Here is a 19,229-nt window from a genome sequence, read left to right on the forward strand (position 1 = left end):
TCCGCTTCTGCTAAACTCATTGAAGTACTTTTTGTGGCAAAGTATTTTTGAAATAGCCAATTTTAACTTCAAATGCCTTTCTCTACTTCAATAGAAAGTCGTTCAGGGCCCCTTTAATTGATACTGCACTTTATATTATCATAGACAGAAAATCTATTACGGCCCTTACTGCACTTGAAAGACATGGCTCAAACTTCATTTGGCACTAGACAGTCCAGAAGTAACCATCATCACAAAAGGCTAAGTTGACTAGTCCCATTAACCTTGCTTTGGCCCGAGTCTCTCAGCAACCACAGCCTCAATTGCAAACTCTTGCTTAATAAACCTGAAAATGATGTGCTCTAGCAGATCTCACAGCCGTTGTGATAGTGAAAATGAAGCTAACTAGACGCTAAACAAAATTAGCATTATCAAGAAAACGTGAGGCCATCTGGCTTCACGATTTTTCAGCATTTTGCCTCAGAGAACCAAGGCATAAGGCTGAAATAAACTAATATTTCTGCATGGAAATTCAATAAATATTCTATATCTTTTGACATGGCTAGCAAGTTACACACATACCTGGTAGCTGGGGAATTGCCTTTCCACTACACGATGGATCAGAAGCACTCAGACGAGAGAGCTGGAATATCAAAATACCATGACACAAATGAAAATTAAATGCAACCCAGTTTTCCCATTAGAGCACAATATCAACTGTAAACCAGTGATCATCATGGTTTACAATTTCATAACCGTAATGCTAGAATTATGAAGATAGCATACCTTCTGAGAAAGCCCAGAGATCTCCTGAAAGGAACGCACAACCTCCGTCTGGTGTCTGTCCGACCACTGTAGGCTCAGTTTGACCGACCTCTTACACTGAGGCTCAGGCTTCACCTCAATACTAGAGAGACGTGCTGCAATGTAGTAGAGGAACCCAAATTTACATCTGTTTTTTCTACAGCACACAAAACTTAAACAAACATGCATAAAACACTTTACAAGCACATATATTTTTTAAATGCGTGCCAAACAATACAGGATTTAAGGGGCCATGACACCAACTTTTTGAGTTTAAATTATGCATTGCATGTTAAACCGTATACACCATACATAGCGCCTATAGGGGCACCACTGAAAGCCACGTAGCGGCGGCCGTTGAAACTGCAGGCGTGACTGAAGTGTGCACATGAGATTTGCCGCTTGTGTAATTCCAGATAGTTACTTCTGCGGTATCAGTGTTCGCAAGGAAATAGAACAGTACAGTAGCAGACAGGTGTCAGACTTCACGGCTGTCTGGGACAACACTGTCTCAACACTCAAATACAGAATTAAACCGCATGCTGAATCCCCTGTTGTAGTGCGCAGAGTCTGAATAGCCAATGCAGTGCTCTTTAATTATAGTTAAAAGAGTATGTTGACAGAATAATAACAGTTTGAAAGTAAGTACAAAGCATGGCATTAAATAATCCTTGTAAACCACGCGCTACGTTGAAATCATTTTCAAAGCAGAGACAACTACAGTGAACCAACATGAACACATATTGACCCATTTCATGTAAAAGAAGAAAGAGAGAAGCACTCGCTAGAACCAGTAGCAAGAAAAGAAAAAAGGAAACAGGAAGCTTCCAGAATTGACAACGCATGACACAGCTGGAGGAAAGTAAATGTGCATTAGTTGCAGACATCAGGGCTTCGAAGTTCAGGGGTTTCCCACAACCACGAAGTGATATTATGAGGCATTCAAAACGAGGTTGAATGCCCTGTCAAAAGGCTTTAATGCTCACAGACGCCAGGCTGTACACTCAACATGCAGATAGCTCAGGCGAGCGTACACGGAACGTTATATGCCACAGGTCGCATTTCAGTGCCATCGATAGGTAAAGGAGCAGCCGATTCCGTGCAACGTATGGGTGATTGCATTAAATTTTTTTGAAGGTGCCGTCACCTGCTTTTTAACATGGAGCCCTATGTTCAAAGCGTCTAAACACGATGCGCGCTAAGCATGAGGTAACGGGATAGAATCTCGGCCACGGCTGCCACATTTCGATGGGGGCGAAATGCGAAAACACCTGTGTACTTAGATTTAGGTGCACATTAATCTAGAACCCCAGGTGGTCCAAATTTCTGAAGTCCCCCACTACGGCGTACTCATAATCAGATCGTGGTTTTGGCATTTAAAACACCATAATCTGTTCATCTAATCTAAGTTTAAACTCACTAAAGGCGCAGCGACATCAAACAAAACATAAAACGCAGTGATTGCTCTAAAACTGCAGTAAACAAAGCGCGATTGCTTGTATTCTTCGTCGAACAGCTGCGATCCACCGCCACCGTCGCTCTTGCTCGTGAAGCAGCACTGGAAACTAAGTGTGTGCCCGACGAGTTTTCATACGTGTTCAAGCGCCCGACTATGCAACAGTTGCTTGAAGATATCGCTGAAGGCTGACAGAAGCATTAAATTACGATCAAGAATGCAAACATGACCGCACGCGCATAGGCGCTAACAGCAACAGTGCTCGCCCGAGCCCGCCTACGCTTTGCAGCCTTGGCGACCGGCGGCGATGTCGGCGTTTTACACATGGCATATACACTCCACAGCTGGCAAAATTTGTGCTCATTCAGTACGATAGAGAATTTGTATTTGAATGTACATCGCAGCAGAGTCATACAGCAGTACTGTAACACTGATGGGTGACCTGGAATGCATGAATCTCCTGCCCAAGGCTGCAATACAGGCAGAAGAAAATAATATGCTGGCACTAGTGTTGGGCTTTCACAAATACGTCGAGCAGCTGGACTGGAAATCCACTGAGGCTACGAAACAGCTTGTACAGGCAGTTTATGCGCTTTGGCAGACAATTTTCACGAACAATGAGAGTCATCAAATCTACAATAACAATCTACAATCTACAATCATCAATCTACAATAACAAGAACTTCTGAATTTTTTGCTATCACAATTATGGTATATGTTTATATTTGAAACATCAAGACAATCGTATTTGAAGACGTCACCTTGATCTCCTGAAGTGCTTCTGTTTCAAAATATTCATAATTAAACTTGACACTCAGCCAGCTAATTTCACATCGAGAGGTGTGGATCTCAACACAACATCAAGCCTTGAAAGAAAATCAATGTGAGAGAAAGGTAAAAAGTCAGTCATGAGTTAATTTCACCGGCCAATAGCAGAAGTGCAGCTGTTATCAGCTTTGTCCAGGTTGCAAACAATATGCCATACACAGTAAGTTAAATCACAATCGGGCCTTGATTTGCAGAGATCCCTGGCCCTGAATGAAAAATTAGGTGAATCAGTCAAACTTGACGATGAATATGTGAGACCCGAAGCGCTCCAGGAGAATCAAATCAAGTGAAGTTGTCTTCAAATACGATTGTCTTAAATTTTCAAATACACAGACACACCACAATCACAGTAGCAAGGAAATGAGAAAGCTTTTGTTAATTATGTGTTTGGTGACTAATTAGCTTCAAAAGTTGTGTCCGCCAAGGAATACAAACTGCCTGTGCAAGCAGATTTTGTGTAGCTAGCATAATGTGTTTATTAAAATGACTGTTAGTTAACTTTGATGACCCTGTATAAATCAAATGACAAGATGGGAATGATTGACTCGCAAACATGCAGACTCGCACAAAGCAAGGACCACTACAGAAGTAAACACTAAGAAGAAGCTTTAGCTCAGCCCCTATACCGCCACCGCCTATTCAAATAGATGTAAAATGCAGAAATGCTTTTCCGAGATAACCCCTGGACCGATTTTATTAAAATTTGCTGCATTTGAGAGGAAAAGTTAAATTTTCGTGACTGTTCACATCAGAATCTCAATTTATGGCCCAAACTTTCTTTTTGTGCAAGAATTGCCAAAAATTGGTAAGTACAATTTCAAAATAATTTATATCTTACGTGAATTTGTTACACTGTTTACGAAGGTTTTGCAAAAGTCCTACTTGAGTCATGTATATTACAGCAAATTTCTCCACTTTAATTTAAGTATTATTAGATACAATTTACAGAACTGCGATGGTTTTTCACTGCCAAGTTATAGAGTTGTAAACCTGATAGTTCAGTTTTCTGAAAGTTTGTGATTTTGAACAGTTTTTATTAAAGAATGTATGGCCTAATAAAAAATATGCTTTCAACAGTCACTCGATTTTAACTTTTTCTTTTAAATGCAAGAACCCTCATCAAATTTGGTGCAGCGTCTGCCAAGAAAAAGAATTTCTCTTTCCCCATGTGTATGGACAGAAGCCCCCAAGCTGAAGCTTCCTCTTAAGAGAAAGTCACTCAGCTGCCCCAGTTTCAACACATTATAACCTCAAAACATGCTTCTTGGACCCGTGTGCATAGGTATAATGCACACAAGCTGCTGCTTCCTTCATTTGCTCAAGCAGGTGCTCATGCATGCTCAAGACAATGCACAAGGCATTATGGCAATGGCAAGGGGCCCTCAACGCAAATGTATATGAACGAGAAAACCAGTCAAAAACACAAAGGACAAGAGGAGAGGCTCACATCACGACTGGTTGTGGTCCAGTCGTTGTGGTGCGAGCCTCTCCTCTTGTCCTTTGTGTTTTTGACTGGTTTTTTCGTTCAAGTATGTACCAACTGGCCCAGGTTTCAACCCTTCTGCAAATGTATAAATATTATGTATGCAAGACTAACCATACTGATATTCTAATACCCAGGAGGAGTAAAAATTGCTAGTTGTGCTCCCCAACAAGAACAAAAATTCCTTTGTTCTTAAAGCAACCTAAGTGCTACCTACCATGAACACACTATGCCAATATGAAAGGTAGCACTTAATCAGTGTTCAAAAACCGATTCCCATAAATATGCAAGTCACAATGTCACTGACTGCTCCAATGTATAGTTGTGCTGAATTTTCCTAATGCAACTTTACTCCAGAGCAGGAACAACAAACACTACTGGCCGTCAATGGGAAGCTGGTGTTCCTTTTTATATTGGTGCACCATGTACAGCAGCTGCATCACCATAAGGCTACACAGCCTACCGTGATATAAGGTTACATTGGCTACACATATTTGGCACACACAGTTAATCTACACATCAAAGGGACTTCATAAAGACCAACAGGTCTTGCCAAGGTTTTAAAGGCAGTTTACGATTGCTACTCAGGCCCTGCACAGGTGTACTCTAGCTACTCCTGTTCACCTGGATGACACTAGAGAGTTTTAGATTAGGGGGGCCCCTAGTGCTAGTGGGCCCCAACACTTGCTTTCACAGGCTACAGTGCAAATGGTTGCACATATACTCCCAAAATGTAAATTGACCCAATGGAAAATTCAAACCAAATTAAGATGGAGAAAGTACGGAGTTCCTCCAAGTCATCATGAAAAGTCAGCAACGCTTGTGGAAGTTAAATGTGTTGATAAATTCGACTCGGCTTTTATTTCTATCCTGCGGCTGTCCTGGAGGTTAAAAAGGCATGCTAAACTGTTCTTTGTTACTTTGCATGCATAACTGGGAGTCAAATGTATGCCGACCCTTGTAGCTGCTGTATTACAGATATGAAACTAACAAACTGCATGCGCCTCACGTAGCCTCCATTACTTGTCTAAAGTGTGGCAGCCATGTTGCAGAGAAAGCGCACCCTGACAGCACCTACCAGGTTCAACATGTAGTGCTCAAGGCTGTAAAGCCTGCATGTCAATGAAGTTTACCTTGCTCACAGCCCTTGGCTTCTGAACTTAGCAGATACACACAAATACCAGTCTCCTTGCTCAGAGTAATGGTAACGGTAGTCGTGTAGTCTGATAGAGGTGCCAGCAATTCAACACGATGTAGTTGGCGTTCATTGCAGGCATAAACACAAATACCCAAATGAAGTGTACTCTGAAGCTCATCACAAGCATAAATGAAAGCGACCAACTTCTTCATGGAGAAATTACGTACAGTAGAGGTCTCTTTCTTTTTTTTCCAACAGGTGATACCACACGTGATGCTCTCTACAGGGACAAGTTGTATGATGGGATAAACGAAAGAGAAAGGTAAAATAGGAAACTAATTCCAGTTATTGTATGCCATGCCAAATAATAAAGGTCAGATAACCAGGCACTTTTATTCTAGTAATTTCAGTATGACAATACACAAAATATTTATAATGAAGAGCCTTCTGGGGCACTAAATGCCAGTGTAGCTTTTAACTCCAGGTATGACGCAGATAACCTAAAAGTAAACCAATGTAGTTGTGGCTTTTCCATATGGTATTAGAGCACGACTGCAGCAATACATTGCAGTAATTGGCAGCCTCCTAGCACAAAACAAACCCACAGAATGAAAGCTATGTGCAAAGTGCCAGATGTACAATGAATGCACCACCTTTCTGTGCACTGTGTGTGCGACTGCAGCCTTGCACGTAAGGTGGGGATGCCACTGCATCAGCCGTCACAGGATAGGGAGGCATGAATGGCACAGTGTAGGGCATGCAAGGGACCATGTAGCTCTCCACAGGTGCTGCCACAGCCATGCCCTGGGGAAAAAGAAAAGCAAATCTTTCAATACACTTCTACACGAACAGCAGGAAGCGTTGAACCATTGTTTGGAATCCATTGAAGCTAACTAAATAAGCAGTAAGCCTAAGATAATTGAAGAAAAAAATCAATGTCAATTAATTTCCATGTAAGATGCACATGCTCTTATCAAAACATCAGACCACCAGGACAGGATATAGAGAGAACAAGCAATACCAGTGGAAACCGTATTTTTGACAATACTTGCCTGATGTCCGACGGTCTAAATGCTTACTTCTTGCATTACAGAAGGGGAGGAGAGAGGCGATGCCAACTCTCAAATAAGTTTAGTGGTCCTGTGACCTACAGAAACCTTTTGCAAGTTCAATGTATTGCATGAATAGCAACCTTAAAGACCTCGCAAAACAAGCTCCAGACAATACGGATCTTAACAAGCAAACCTTGGAAGCATGCCAGTCTGTGGAGTTCCATGAATTATGTGCTAGGTCACACAGAAAAGAAACAAGGCTATGAACAAGCAGAACATGCACAACCATGCAGTTTTATTCCTGGCCTGTTTTTTTTTTTTGAATTCTTGGTGCAAGTGTTCATAGTTACACTTATTCACAAACCAAGCATTCCTTATGCACTGCCCAGGTGCTGAGCTTTTGTTAGCGTACAACCTATACTGAGACGATGTCATTTTACTTTTCTCCAGCACAGCTAAAATTTGGAGATATTGGTATTGACTAGTGCTGAAAAAAAAAAAAAAACTGAAATTTCCCGTGTAAGATCACAAACACGGAAGGTTGGCCAGGGCAACAGCCACCACTGCAAGTGCATGGAAAATTTATTTCCAAAATGTAGTGGAGCTTGATGGCATGTAACCAGAGTGTCAGGGAGTGAAGATGCACACTTCTGTGTTCACACTGTGCATTCAAATCTAAGGAACAAGCTGCCTAAAGACAGCGTTTTATACAGCAGCAAATCAGGAGCTCCTGGGGATTCTCGAATGTGTTCTGTACATTGCGAAACTAGACCCTTTCTTTAAGTCAAATGGGTCACTGCTTTCATTATTACAAGCTGTTGTTTTCATAAGCTAATGCATGTAATTTCTTCCAAAATTTATACCAATCAATTTTCTTGGTTACCTTCATGACAAGTCACCATTTCATACTGTTTGTTTTTAACACAAACATGCATTAGAAATTTCTAAAAAATTTCTAAATGTCACAAAATTAAAAACAAAAGGCTGTGTGTGTGAGAGAGAAGAGTGCACTGTAGAATAAATGCGCAAGAATATATTTATTTTGTCAACAAAGACAAGATGGCACTCTTTGACATCTGGCCTTCATGCCAATGAACTCTGATCATCATCATCATCAAGAAAGATAAGTGTCAAACAGCAACCAAATTGAGAAAAGAGAAAATATTTTTAAAGATCCAAATTCTACATGCAGCCAATCTTCAGCAGGCTATTGAACACATTTATAAGAATGGACTTACTCAGGGGGGAGGGTAGGAAAAGTTGCTGGTAAATTCATCTTGAAAAAAAAAAAAAAGAACACTCGTGCCCACAGAGCTCTTTTGCATGGCCCATGCTGCCTTTCTAAGTATTTATCTACCTCCTGCATTACAAAAACTCAATATTGCACACATTTAGTACTGTCTTGTCACCAGTGAAGATGTAAGAGCAGCTGTCTTCATCCATATGTACAATTAATGAGAGTCCGGTGCCGTGCCACTGGTAATGCAAACTGATCAATGGCTTTTAACGTCCCAAAGTACAGATAAGTGATGCCACAGGGGAAGGCTCCAACTTATTATGAGTGCCTGCAATTCCTTATTGTACATTTAAATCAAACGTTTTGTATTTAGTATTTCGTTGTCAAAATCCTACAGAAAAGCAAGAGACAAGTAAAGCATGTCACTCATAAGAGATCCATTCTGAGATTATGACAAGTACTGCCATGGTACAAAATTGCTGCTGAAGATGCAAACTTCTTAAGAGTGCCGTATGGTCTAAGACAAAGTTCCCATCCTCTATGCAACACGATACAGCAAGGCCCATAAAAATCTATGTAACATGTATGCACCCACACCAAAGTGATGCTGAAATGCCTGCATTAAATTTTGGCAGGTCCTACTAGCAGCATGCTCTTCTTCATATGCACAATGCAATTTCACACCTACACTTCTGCAAAAAACTGACAATTATTGTCTGCTGTTGGCAGATTGAAAATTTTATCACAGAAAAGCACTCCCTTGTCCTCAATGAAACCTTCGAAATAAATGTTTTTGAAAATGGTCTTTTTGATAAATATTTTGCAGTAGCTGAAGATATTCCCAATGAATAGCCAGACACAATTGTCTACAGTTGATTTTCATTGACCAAATGGATGTACCTAGTTAATTTTCCTGACCATATGCAATGAAGGGTTTTCGCAAAGATCTAAGGCATCAATCAGGTCACATCATCGTACATGCTAGAAAATTAACTGGGTGCATCAGTTTCTCCTGAGCAAAAAAAAGGATGACACACACTGGTGTGTGTTGATCACAACCATGAAATCAGGCAGCCCGACACGTTTTTCAAGATTGCTGCTGCTGAAAAATAGGGACATACACTAAAATATTGCCAGAGGTACAGTTGATGTACCCATAACAATTTTTTGTGTGCATCACCAAAATACCTTTACACAACCCTGAATAAGAGCAAACACACCTACCGAGTCACACAATGCTCAGAACACAAAAGTTCTTCAATGCACTTTTTTTTTTCATCTTGTCAGTAACTGTAACACATGTTGCCAAATTTTTGTACTGCATTTGAGCAGGCATGGAGAAATCCCGGACCATAGTTACATTTTAGCAGCATGTTTGAGGCTATTGACAGGTAACATTTGTGCGTAGTCACTGCTGGACTCTTAGAATTTCAATTTAGAACACTGTAAGTAATGTCTCTGTGAGTAAGTTTAAACAGTGTTTAAACAGTGGGCAAGGTGCATGACCAATTCAACTTGCAAGGAAGATTGCATATGCTTGTATACCACAGTTCTGCTGTTTGTATTTTCTTAGTCTCAGATGTTGAATGCATGAAAAATGCAAAACACAGGGGGCGCAAATTGTTCAAAATGCTGTAAGATTAAGTGGGCAAAAACATTTTTCATGCCACTGTGCTAGGGCAAATAAAAAGCCAAGAAGCCCAGGGTAAACTTTAGCGTGGTGCCAAGGGGGCGGTACCAGAATTAAGGATAATTATTTAGCCCGGCACGAAGGTTTTCACACAAGCGTAACATATAGATGGCTCAGGTCATGCGTGCATCTCAGAAGCTGGCCATTAACTTCGTCTGTTCCCTCCACAGCAAGTAAAACGGCATTTCCAGTGGTTCAGAAACAAGGGCACATGATCAAATACACCCTGATCTGCCATAGGTCAGGGCCAATCATAGCTATGCTTTTCTTCGGTTTCTATTTTTAAATTGATTCAGTTAAGCGATGCATGGACTTTCATGCACTCATTGCAGCCAGTATAATGCGCTGCAGCAGCTTGTACAACTTGCAAACAATAGCCAGAACTAGACGTTAGCCAAGTAAGCAATGACCTTTTCCACGCACGAAACAAAGCAGATATAAATAAACGGGTTCGAATACAGGCTGGCATAGCACCCCTTGATGACTAACAGCTTCAGCAAACTTCACACAACATGGCATGTCCCTAAAGAATCTATTCAGTTTCATGACACCGGTTCTGACCGAGCGAACACTACGTGTACGCACTACGTAGAGAATGCCTAATGAAACAGGAGCCCGTCTGCCACAATCTCCGCATGCCGAAAGCACCGGTATCCGCCGCCCTGCAGCATGAAGTTAGCCTGCAATGACGCCGCACGGCAAATTACACTAAGAATACGAAGAAAAAAAAAACAGAATAGAACGATTAAAAAGAAGTGCAACGAAAGCGGCTGGCCAGAAAGTCCTCTGTCAAACTTAAACCTTCTCTGATCCGCGGAAAACCTCAAAGCGTTCGCACCCACCTGGGCTGCCCAAAGACTCTCCAGCTTTTCGCGGAACTTGACGAACTCTGAGCGCTCGTCAAAGCTGAACGACGGATGATGCGTGGCCATGGTGAACAGAAGCAGCATCTCTTCTAGAGTCTTTGTGTCATACGTCTCCTGTTTGGCGCACTTCATCTCTTCGGACAGAGCTTCGAAGATAGCATGCGAGCAACTGCGGTTGGAAAGGTGCAGCAAGGCCAACGAAGTGATCAGCTTACTTCGCGATACAGCGTCCCTAACATTGGTGCACTTGGACAGCTCGTTGAAGTTATTTGCGCGCAGTTCTGCTTCTCGGAAGTACGCGTAATCCTTGCTAGCTAAATCTTCTACGCAAGTGCCCAAAAACCGTAGTTCAAAGGGTAAGCACAAGTTGAGCAAACCACACATGGTATCTATCCTTACCGCACCATTTAACTGTTTAAACCACGAATATATTTCTTCTTTGCACACCATGGCGCATCACTGATCGGCGAGGGAATACCTCCTCAGCAAATAACCAGATAACCTCAAACCGACGAAAACCACTTGCTCGCCATTACTCATCTGCCTGACAGCAGGCCAAGAAGACTTTTTCATCCGGGGATGCGGGCAAGGCAGCGCTAGAAGCAGCAGCCAATCATAGGCCGCCCTGATTTTACCCCAAGACCCAGTTGATCACACACATCGAAAGAAAAAAATTAAAGCAGTAATACCGAAGTTAAAATGACAGCAATCGTTTTGTGAATGGAAGCTAGATGTGAAGTCGCTTGTATAAGGTGCAAGAATTTATTATGCTATAATTATCAACTTTTACCGCGAGAGAGCGCAGCAGTCGTGACGTGTGTCTGGTGAGGCGGAGCCACTCTGACGGGCGATAGCTAGCAAGCAGTGACTAGCGTACTTTCGGCAGTATCTTTCCTGTAGCACCGTGCGATCAGCGTTTCGTAACTTTACTGCAGCCATGGCCACGCCGACGAAAACGTACACGCTAGCCGAAATTGAGAAGCACAATGAGAAGTATTCGGCATGGTTACTAATTCACAACGCTGTGTACGACGTGACGAAATTCATGGAAGAGGTACGTGATGCCAGATTATTTCGTCCTTGAGGCGTAGAAGGAAAGTGACCGTTTCTACCGGACATCCACTTTGATGTGCATTATCGGCAGTGTCCACTGTGTAGCAGCATAAGTCTTGTGAACTATTTGTGTCGCTTCATAAGTCATCGCACTGTGTGCTCGATTTATATAGCCTCGCTACTGGGTATGAAATAGCTCGCCGTACGGCCTCCAGAATGTTCTCGGCTGCATGCCGCATGCCCAGGTTCTTTGCTCCCAGCTGTCAGGTGTGCCACAGGCAACACAGGTGCGCGATCGTCTGCGTTAGTCGCATGTCCTTTTCTTCTTTTCATTTTTAGCTCTTCCGACGGCGGATGCATGGCAGTCTAGCGCTCTTTCGAACAAGCAGTTATCTAATCGTAAGCATTCGCTTCCACATTAATGCACGTCTCTTTCTACCCAGGTTACATTATTCCTTCCTTCCGATTACCGGTACAAAAACCTACGTTTAATGCTGTAGCAGAACGCGGGCGCGTGTGTGTCGACAGTGAGCGGATTTTTGCCGGCGGGAATGCTTTCGGCCGGAAGGTTTTCCTTGAGGATAACGGCAGAAAGCTCTGTACCAATATAGCTCTCAAAGACCTTGACAGAACTGCGACGAAGAGTTACCCTGAAGCCCTGCATCAGGAAACAGGCTGTAAAGATTCGGAACTCTTAAAAAAAGACGTTTTTTTCCCCCATGGAGTTGAAGAAAACGGCGTAGCTTTTCGTCAGCGCCGTATCTTATCAGGTTACTTTACCCAAATCCAGGTTCGTGGAGTGAGAAATTGCCTAGTCTTACCTGCCACTTCAAAGAAGGGCTGGATGCCGCCTTGGCTTGTTTTTAGAGGAGCCTTGCAGGTGCGGGAAAAAAAAAAGTGGGAAGTAATTGTTTGTAGAGTTGCTGTAGTTGTTCGTGCACAGAACTTTGCCCCACACTTTTATCTCGTAATGAGGGCAAGGACTGGCAAGGCCCATTGTTTGCCTGCTAGAGCATTGAGGTGGCAGGGTGTGCTACACTATTGGTGTTTCAATGGGACAAAGAAAGGAAACAATGCTGATTGCAGCATTTCATTATTTCAGCACCCAGGCGGTGAAGAAGTTCTTCTGGAGCAGGCTGGTAAATACTTTCAATGTAGCTTTGTTTGCATGGTTTTGGTGTGGTTGCCTTTAAATAATCAGATAGATTGTAATGTTACCTGTGATTTCTTCTTCTGCAGGAAAGCATGCAACTGAAGCATTTGAAGATGTTGGACATTCCACAGATGCCAGAGAGTTAATGAAACAGTACAAGATTGGTGATCTTTGTGAGGTACTTGTCATGTGTTCAGTAAAATTGGTTACCTGATTTAAAATACAGCATGAAAACAGGACTAGAGTGAAATAGGACAGAAAGGGGCGACACTTCATCCCCTCCCCCCCACCTCCTTTTTTTTTTCTCTTACTAGTCCTATCGCACTGTATTTTCAAGCATGAGCTATTTCCGACTAGCCCAGCTGTCCATCTTCCTTATAGTTACGTGTGTTTCTTACGTAGTTATAAACATCTGTTCTTTTTTGCAGGAAGACCAGAAGAAAATTAGCCAGGTTGCTGTGAGTGTGTTGACTGATACATCCAATGTGCACATTTTCTTCTTTTTAATTTCTCATATAACCTGCTTTTCTTCTTTTTTTCTTTTTTTACAGAAGAAAACTCAGTGGGCAGCTTCCACCTCCAACGAAAGGTATGAATTCATTGAGCTAGAAATTATCTCAAAATTATTCGATGGCAATGTAAATGTATTACGAAGTTATTGTGTTAATGTGTCCGTCCACACGCATGGCTCTCTCCTACTACAAGATGGAAGGGTTTCTTTAAAAGCAAAATTTGGATGTTTAGATATTGCACCTAATGCTTTTTAAGTATACCTGTGCAAGGTCTCCATAATTAGCATCACTGCAAATGTTCCACAGGTTCTTCCACTACACTTAAACATTCAATATCTCTCTGTGTTACAAGTACGGTATCATACTTATCTGGAGCAGAAAAGTACATTGTTGCACTTCAAATTAGTGTGTGTGTATGTGTTTGCTTGGTTCTGATTCATTGTATTTTCTTTACAGATTTGCAGCTTGTAAGGCAAAAGCATTTCTGTATTCTTCTGTCTAAAGTTCAGTTATCTGCTTGGCAATCCATTAAGCACCATTAATTCAGAGTTGCAGCTAACGTATAAGTGACAGTGTTCTAACAATGTTGTAGCGAATTACCTGTAGGGAAACTGGTCACAGTCAAGCACAACTAATATTTCAGTTCAAAGCAGCAGGTATTACATTGATAAGTACTTCTAGTAGCGAGACACCCACTACTTTACATGGAAAGTACTCAAGTGGTTTTTATATGTGCTTATCATAACATAAGGTTCCTGCCATCCAAATTGTGTCTGTTCCAGCAGATGTGTGGCTTCCTGTGCAGTAAACAGGAAGTGAGACAAGTTCGCTTGAATTGTGACCCTATTAAAGACTAAGATGTTAATTTCTATTTTCTGCTTAGTGCGCCTCCAAATAGAATGTTTTAAGTTAGTCATATTTTGAATATAACTTTTCAGATCAATTAGTACAAGTTATGAACTGATTTCTTGTCACTTAAATGGCAATGTCATTTATCTGTCGCGAAGTAAATTGGCTAACATGTGTAAAAACCACCAAAGGAAAAGTAACATGTAAACATATTTCTGCATTCATATTTCTGCTGTGTCACGCTCAAGTGGCTTTGAACACTTAACCTCCTCAGATCCTTTGTCAGTTCTAGTGCACATTGGCTTTTATCTTTTGCAGAGAGTGTTGCAGCCACTGGTCTACATCTTCTAAAATTTATTGATATTTTTGCCCAGAGTGATTGCGAGAATCTACATTAATTTGTGCAACACCATTGTATCATCACTATGAAAAACATGTGAAGTACATTTCTTATGCCACAGCATGACATCACAATCCAAGGTGTATTACTAGAATGGTTCTTTGGATACAGTGGCATTTTCTTGTGTATTTACTGCATGATGTCATGTTAAACTAGTGAATAGGAGTAGCCATCGTCGGCATACAGCTACAAAGACTCCATCAACTGAAATGTAATCAATAAAAATCAGTGCAAAACGAACACAAACATTAACCTGACAAAGTTGAGGCTACTGCTTGTGAGCCCAAAATCCGATCATTGGGTTTGTGTCAATGCTAGTGGGTCAAGCCGATGGAACGTCTGGGTGTGTTGACTCACTCAACCGCCTTGGTGAAATGCAACAAGTGTAGTTGGGTTGGCCTGACTTCTGCCTCATACTGTTCCTTTTGTGGTGTAAATGAGACTATAATGTTATGCTGTCATTACTTTGCAATAGGGTATCGCATCTAACTGTGGTGTTTAAACAAACAAGAGGTTTTTGAGGTGAAGCAGGTCAGTAATAGGAACTGACTTATGAAAGTAATTCACCAGTGGTTGCCTTTTAATGAGATGAGAGCTCCTTTTGGTTGCATGCCTGAATGATTCATAGGCCTTAATTTTTGTGGGTGGGTAGTGGTGAGGGTTACTCATATTATTATTATTTTTTTTTTTGCTTTCTGTATTTGCCAAAGTTGAGCATTGATTTGGATGGCATTGTGCACAGCTTGTGCAAGGCATGCAGCTGTTGTGATTGTTTGGATGCACTCCTCTGCAGCTCCTGGATGAGCTGGCTGATCCCCGTAGGTGTGGCGGCTGCTGCTTCCATTTTGTACCGGCTGTTTTTGTCCTACGGTGCTCACCAGTGAAGCCTCCATGTGGCTGTGAGGGTGACTTGCAACATACCAGGTGGCCAGGAGGCAACGAAAAGCTTATTGTCAGCGGCATTTGCTTTCTTCACTATTGGGGCCAGCATATAATCGAGACATCATGTTAACTTTTTTTGGTACTGTACAATTTATTGTTGTAAGCCTTGGTGAAATATATACACCTTTGCAAGCATTTGTTTTGTGCTCAGTCACTTTTGACAACTTGTGAAAAGCCACCTTGTAGTGATCTTGCATTAAGAAGCTACTGCCCTGGTCCAGCTAACTCCAGCCTCCAGAAAGGGAAGCACTAGACTTATGTGAAATGCTCATTGCCAAGAAAATGTGAGCCCACACTAATAACAAGTACCTACTTGCCTTGAAGCTATACAATGTGGGAGAGCTGCTGCTTTTGTTTGCAGTAGAAGAAAATCATTGTTAATGTAATGCGGTGTGACTGTTGCACAGTAGCCATGTCGCTAGTTGTGCACTTTCCAGCTTGGTAAGCTAGGGCTGTGCTCAGTATTCTCAATCGCTTATGACTTTATAACTGGTAAAAATCTGTTTGCTTCTGCAGATTTAGCCCCTTTTTTATAGGCATAGTCTTATGGTGTTGCTTTAGCAATTAAAGCATTGAGGTTGACAGTGATGGTACAAGCAGCAGCGTTATCTGAAGCACCTAACGACTGTCAAGCCTTCAGAACAAGCATCTCAAACGTGCACACTGGCATTGCAGCAATTGCGTTCACCTAGTAAAGCCCTTACCAGGTGTCAAAGCTGTTTCTGCTATGTTGTCTCAGACTTGAAGACACCATTGTGACATGGACCAGGGGCCTGTAAAGCCAGGCCTAGTGCTCTAATGCTAGTGCCTGGTGTTAGGGGCCCCTTGTCTACAAGCACAGTACTTTTCATGTGCTGTTGTGGTACCTATAACGCCTGTCCCAAAAGTTTGTGCAGTGATTCAGCAGAAAAGTGGGAGAAGATGTAGCGCTGCCACTCGAGAGGACCTCGTTGACCTCTAGTACAAGCAGGACTGCTGTAGGAGAAGACACTTTTATGCGTGCACTTTTTGTGCAACCCATTTTCAAAATGAGGATTCAACAGACTGAATAAAAGATCGATACCAAATTTCTTGTGAAATTGGTGCAGGAAGAATGTTGCAAAAGGCCTATGGAAACAATGTCCTAAAGGAAAGAACTGTATTCAAGTGGGTACAGCGTTTTTGAAAAGATAGTGAGGTCCCAAGAAAGATGCAAGATCGGGACACCTCATGCGTAGATGAAAACCTTGGAAATGTGCATTCTTTGTTCTTGTGACCACCATATGACTGTAAGTTATATCAGACGCTCTCTGTCTAAGTTATATCAAAGGCTCTCAGTCGTTTCACCAGATTTTGCCTGAAAATTTGGAAATAAGCTTTTTGCCAAGATGTTGCCAAAACAGCCGACTCCTGAGCAAAAATTGCAACAAACGAAATGTTGCACTGATGGGAAAACAAGATGACAGCGATGAATTCTTGCAAAGGGTCGTAAAACCAAGTTCGTCATTGGTGACGAAACTTGTATTTGCAAATACGACATTGAGCTGAAGTTGCAGAGCAAGGAGCGAGGAAAAAAAAAAAAACAGAATTGTGTGGACAAACAAAGCAAAAGTGTGTGATGTTGATCATGTTTCTTAACTACCATGGAATTATGCATCATAAATTTGTACCTGAAGGTGAAACTGTTGATGCAGCTTTCAAAGTGGAGATCCTGAAGCGTTTTGAAGGATTGTGTGCATTGAGTGCAACTAAACTTTTCAAAAGAGGCGTGCAGGATTCTTTACCACGGAAATGTTTGCGCATTCTGTGTTGATAGTGCATGAGTTTTTAGTGCGCAGTTCCATCACCGTGCTAGAACACCTTGCCTACTCACTGGATTTTGCCCCCTGTGACTATTTTTTTTTCTCCAAATGCAAACTGGTCTTCTGATGGCAGCATTTTGGGTATGTGATGACAGTTTCAGAGGAAATGACATAGCTGCTGAAGCACTTAACAGATGAGGACCCCCAAGGGTGCTTCCAACAATGGAAAAAGAGCTTGAACCAGTGTATTATCTCTCATGGGGAGTATTTTGATCTATTTTGTGAAATAAATTTTTTGTAACATACTACACAAACTTTTCGGGTCCCATACTTCATTTCGTTATGTAGAAATTCAGTGATGTAATTGAACCACAGTGTCTACATTTGCTGCCTGTTGCTGGAACTCTGCAGTTTGCACTCCAACTTATCACTGTGCTTTGCAATTACCTTCAGAGTAACAACATATGGCGGATGGTGTAGGATTGAGGAGCAGTTGCTTGAAAGTGCATGGTGAAGTTGTACATTGTATTAGGGGAAATACTATATTTTCATGAGAATGAACTGCTGTTCAGAGCTACTGAGATAGCACTCTGCTCAAGAAACTACTCCCAACTGAAATGCACCCAACAGGGGGAAAAAAAACAGCACGTGAAAACTCTCAAAAGTATTATTGCGACAATATTACATCATTGCATAATCTGATTCTAAGTAAGCCAAAAGTATGAGACTTTGCATCTGAACTCGTATTTGTACGTGAGCACAAACGGGGTGCGTGGCACACTAGTATCAAGATTTTAAAAATCGTGAGCCATTCCACTCTGTGAAGGTGGTTGACCAGCGAAGCTGTTGAGCAAACGACATAGAGGTGACGCAATTTTGTACAAAGGTGCGAACTCAATTACTGTCTAGATGGGTGGTCATCGTGACGAAAAGTACGCACACTCATTTATTGTCTTGATTGGTGGCCATTATTTCACTCGCAACTGCAATCACATTCTTTGATAATGTCAAACTGATGCAAAGTGAGTAGTTATGAACCTTGCGAGGTTAGGAGCCATTGCATTTTTTTGCTTGCTTACGGGGGTATGAGCCATTGATGACGATAGTTTTTGTTTCTCGGAGAACAAAAATGCATGAACCCTAGCCATATACAGCTTTGCTGTAAGAAAATGTACATTTAGTCATTTCATTGCCAGAATTTGTTATAAGCCACAGCTTGGAAATCGAGGAAGACAATCCTGTGAATTTTGACTACTGGCTGGCGAAAAATGCTTTCTGCTATTCAATAGCACACAAGTTCTAAATTTAAGACGTCACTTTTATCAAAGATGCCTTTTTAATACTACAAGGGGTGCAATGGGTCTTCAGCTTTGTTAACCTTCTCTGAAATATAGTCAATTTTGAGTAGACATTACCACTGTTAGCCGTGTCTAGATAAATAGTTATAGTCATGTAGCTTTGGTAGTTGTCTTGTTGATACTTGATTGAAGCAACCTTGGCAAAGCTGAAGGGCAGGTAATTATTTATTCTTATTAACATAGCACCTAAACAGACGGCACGTGTAGCTGGTGGTTAAAGGATACGACACAATTCCCAGGCCATGGCCTTAGAAATTTTAAGGGCGCCACCTAATCTGAGGTCATGCCAAGCAGCTGTAATGGTTCTCAGCATGCTGGGTTGTATCATGGAATCCAGCAAGCAGTAATGGCAGCATTTTTTTCCAGTTTCAGTATCGGAAACATCTATTTTGGAGAGCTTTTACCAATGCATTCACTCTCATTTCAAACATAAAAAATCTGAGACTAGGTCCAAAATTTCATTGCAGTTGGCCTTTAGCAAAGAGTGCTCAAGCATCCTACCTATTTATTAGACCTAGACCCATTTTACCATAGCCTCTTGCTGAACTGAAGTAATGGAGGATAAAATTTCAACAACTGAGCATACTATTGCAGCTACAGATGCAGGGCTTTCTGACAGAACATGAATTTCTTTGCAGATCTCAATGG

At 41.7% G+C, this 19,229-nt stretch overlaps 2 protein-coding genes across 3 annotated transcripts in view; one reads left to right on the forward strand and one right to left on the reverse strand.

Annotated features, from left to right (window-relative positions):
* Positions 1–11,250, reverse strand: part of LOC126544501 (uncharacterized) — a 69,375-nt gene extending 58,125 nt beyond the window's left edge. For both annotated transcript variants that reach the window (XM_050191844.3, XM_055061777.2), the window contains exons 1-4: positions 10,510–11,250; positions 6,342–6,492; positions 766–899; positions 562–622 (exon numbers count right to left, since the gene is read on the reverse strand). In XM_050191844.3, the coding sequence (XP_050047801.2) occupies positions 562–622; positions 766–899; positions 6,342–6,492; positions 10,510–10,983 (820 nt within the window). In that variant the 5' untranslated portion in view covers positions 10,984–11,250. The remainder of the gene's footprint in view (positions 1–561; positions 623–765; positions 900–6,341; positions 6,493–10,509) is intronic.
* Positions 11,251–11,378: 128 nt separating this feature from the next.
* Cyt-b5 (Cytochrome b5) lies at positions 11,379–15,577 on the forward strand. Its single transcript, XM_050191858.3, has 6 exons — positions 11,379–11,587; positions 12,689–12,725; positions 12,826–12,917; positions 13,168–13,197; positions 13,291–13,328; positions 15,294–15,577. Exons 1-6 carry the CDS (start codon positions 11,471–11,473, stop codon positions 15,382–15,384), a joined length of 405 nt encoding a protein of 134 aa, XP_050047815.1. The 5' UTR covers positions 11,379–11,470; the 3' UTR covers positions 15,385–15,577.
* Positions 15,578–19,229: the final 3,652 nt, after the last annotated feature.

Source organism: Dermacentor andersoni, chromosome 1 (assembly GCF_023375885.2).
Source record: "Dermacentor andersoni chromosome 1, qqDerAnde1_hic_scaffold, whole genome shotgun sequence".
Lineage (NCBI taxonomy): Eukaryota > Metazoa > Arthropoda > Arachnida > Ixodida > Ixodidae > Dermacentor > Dermacentor andersoni.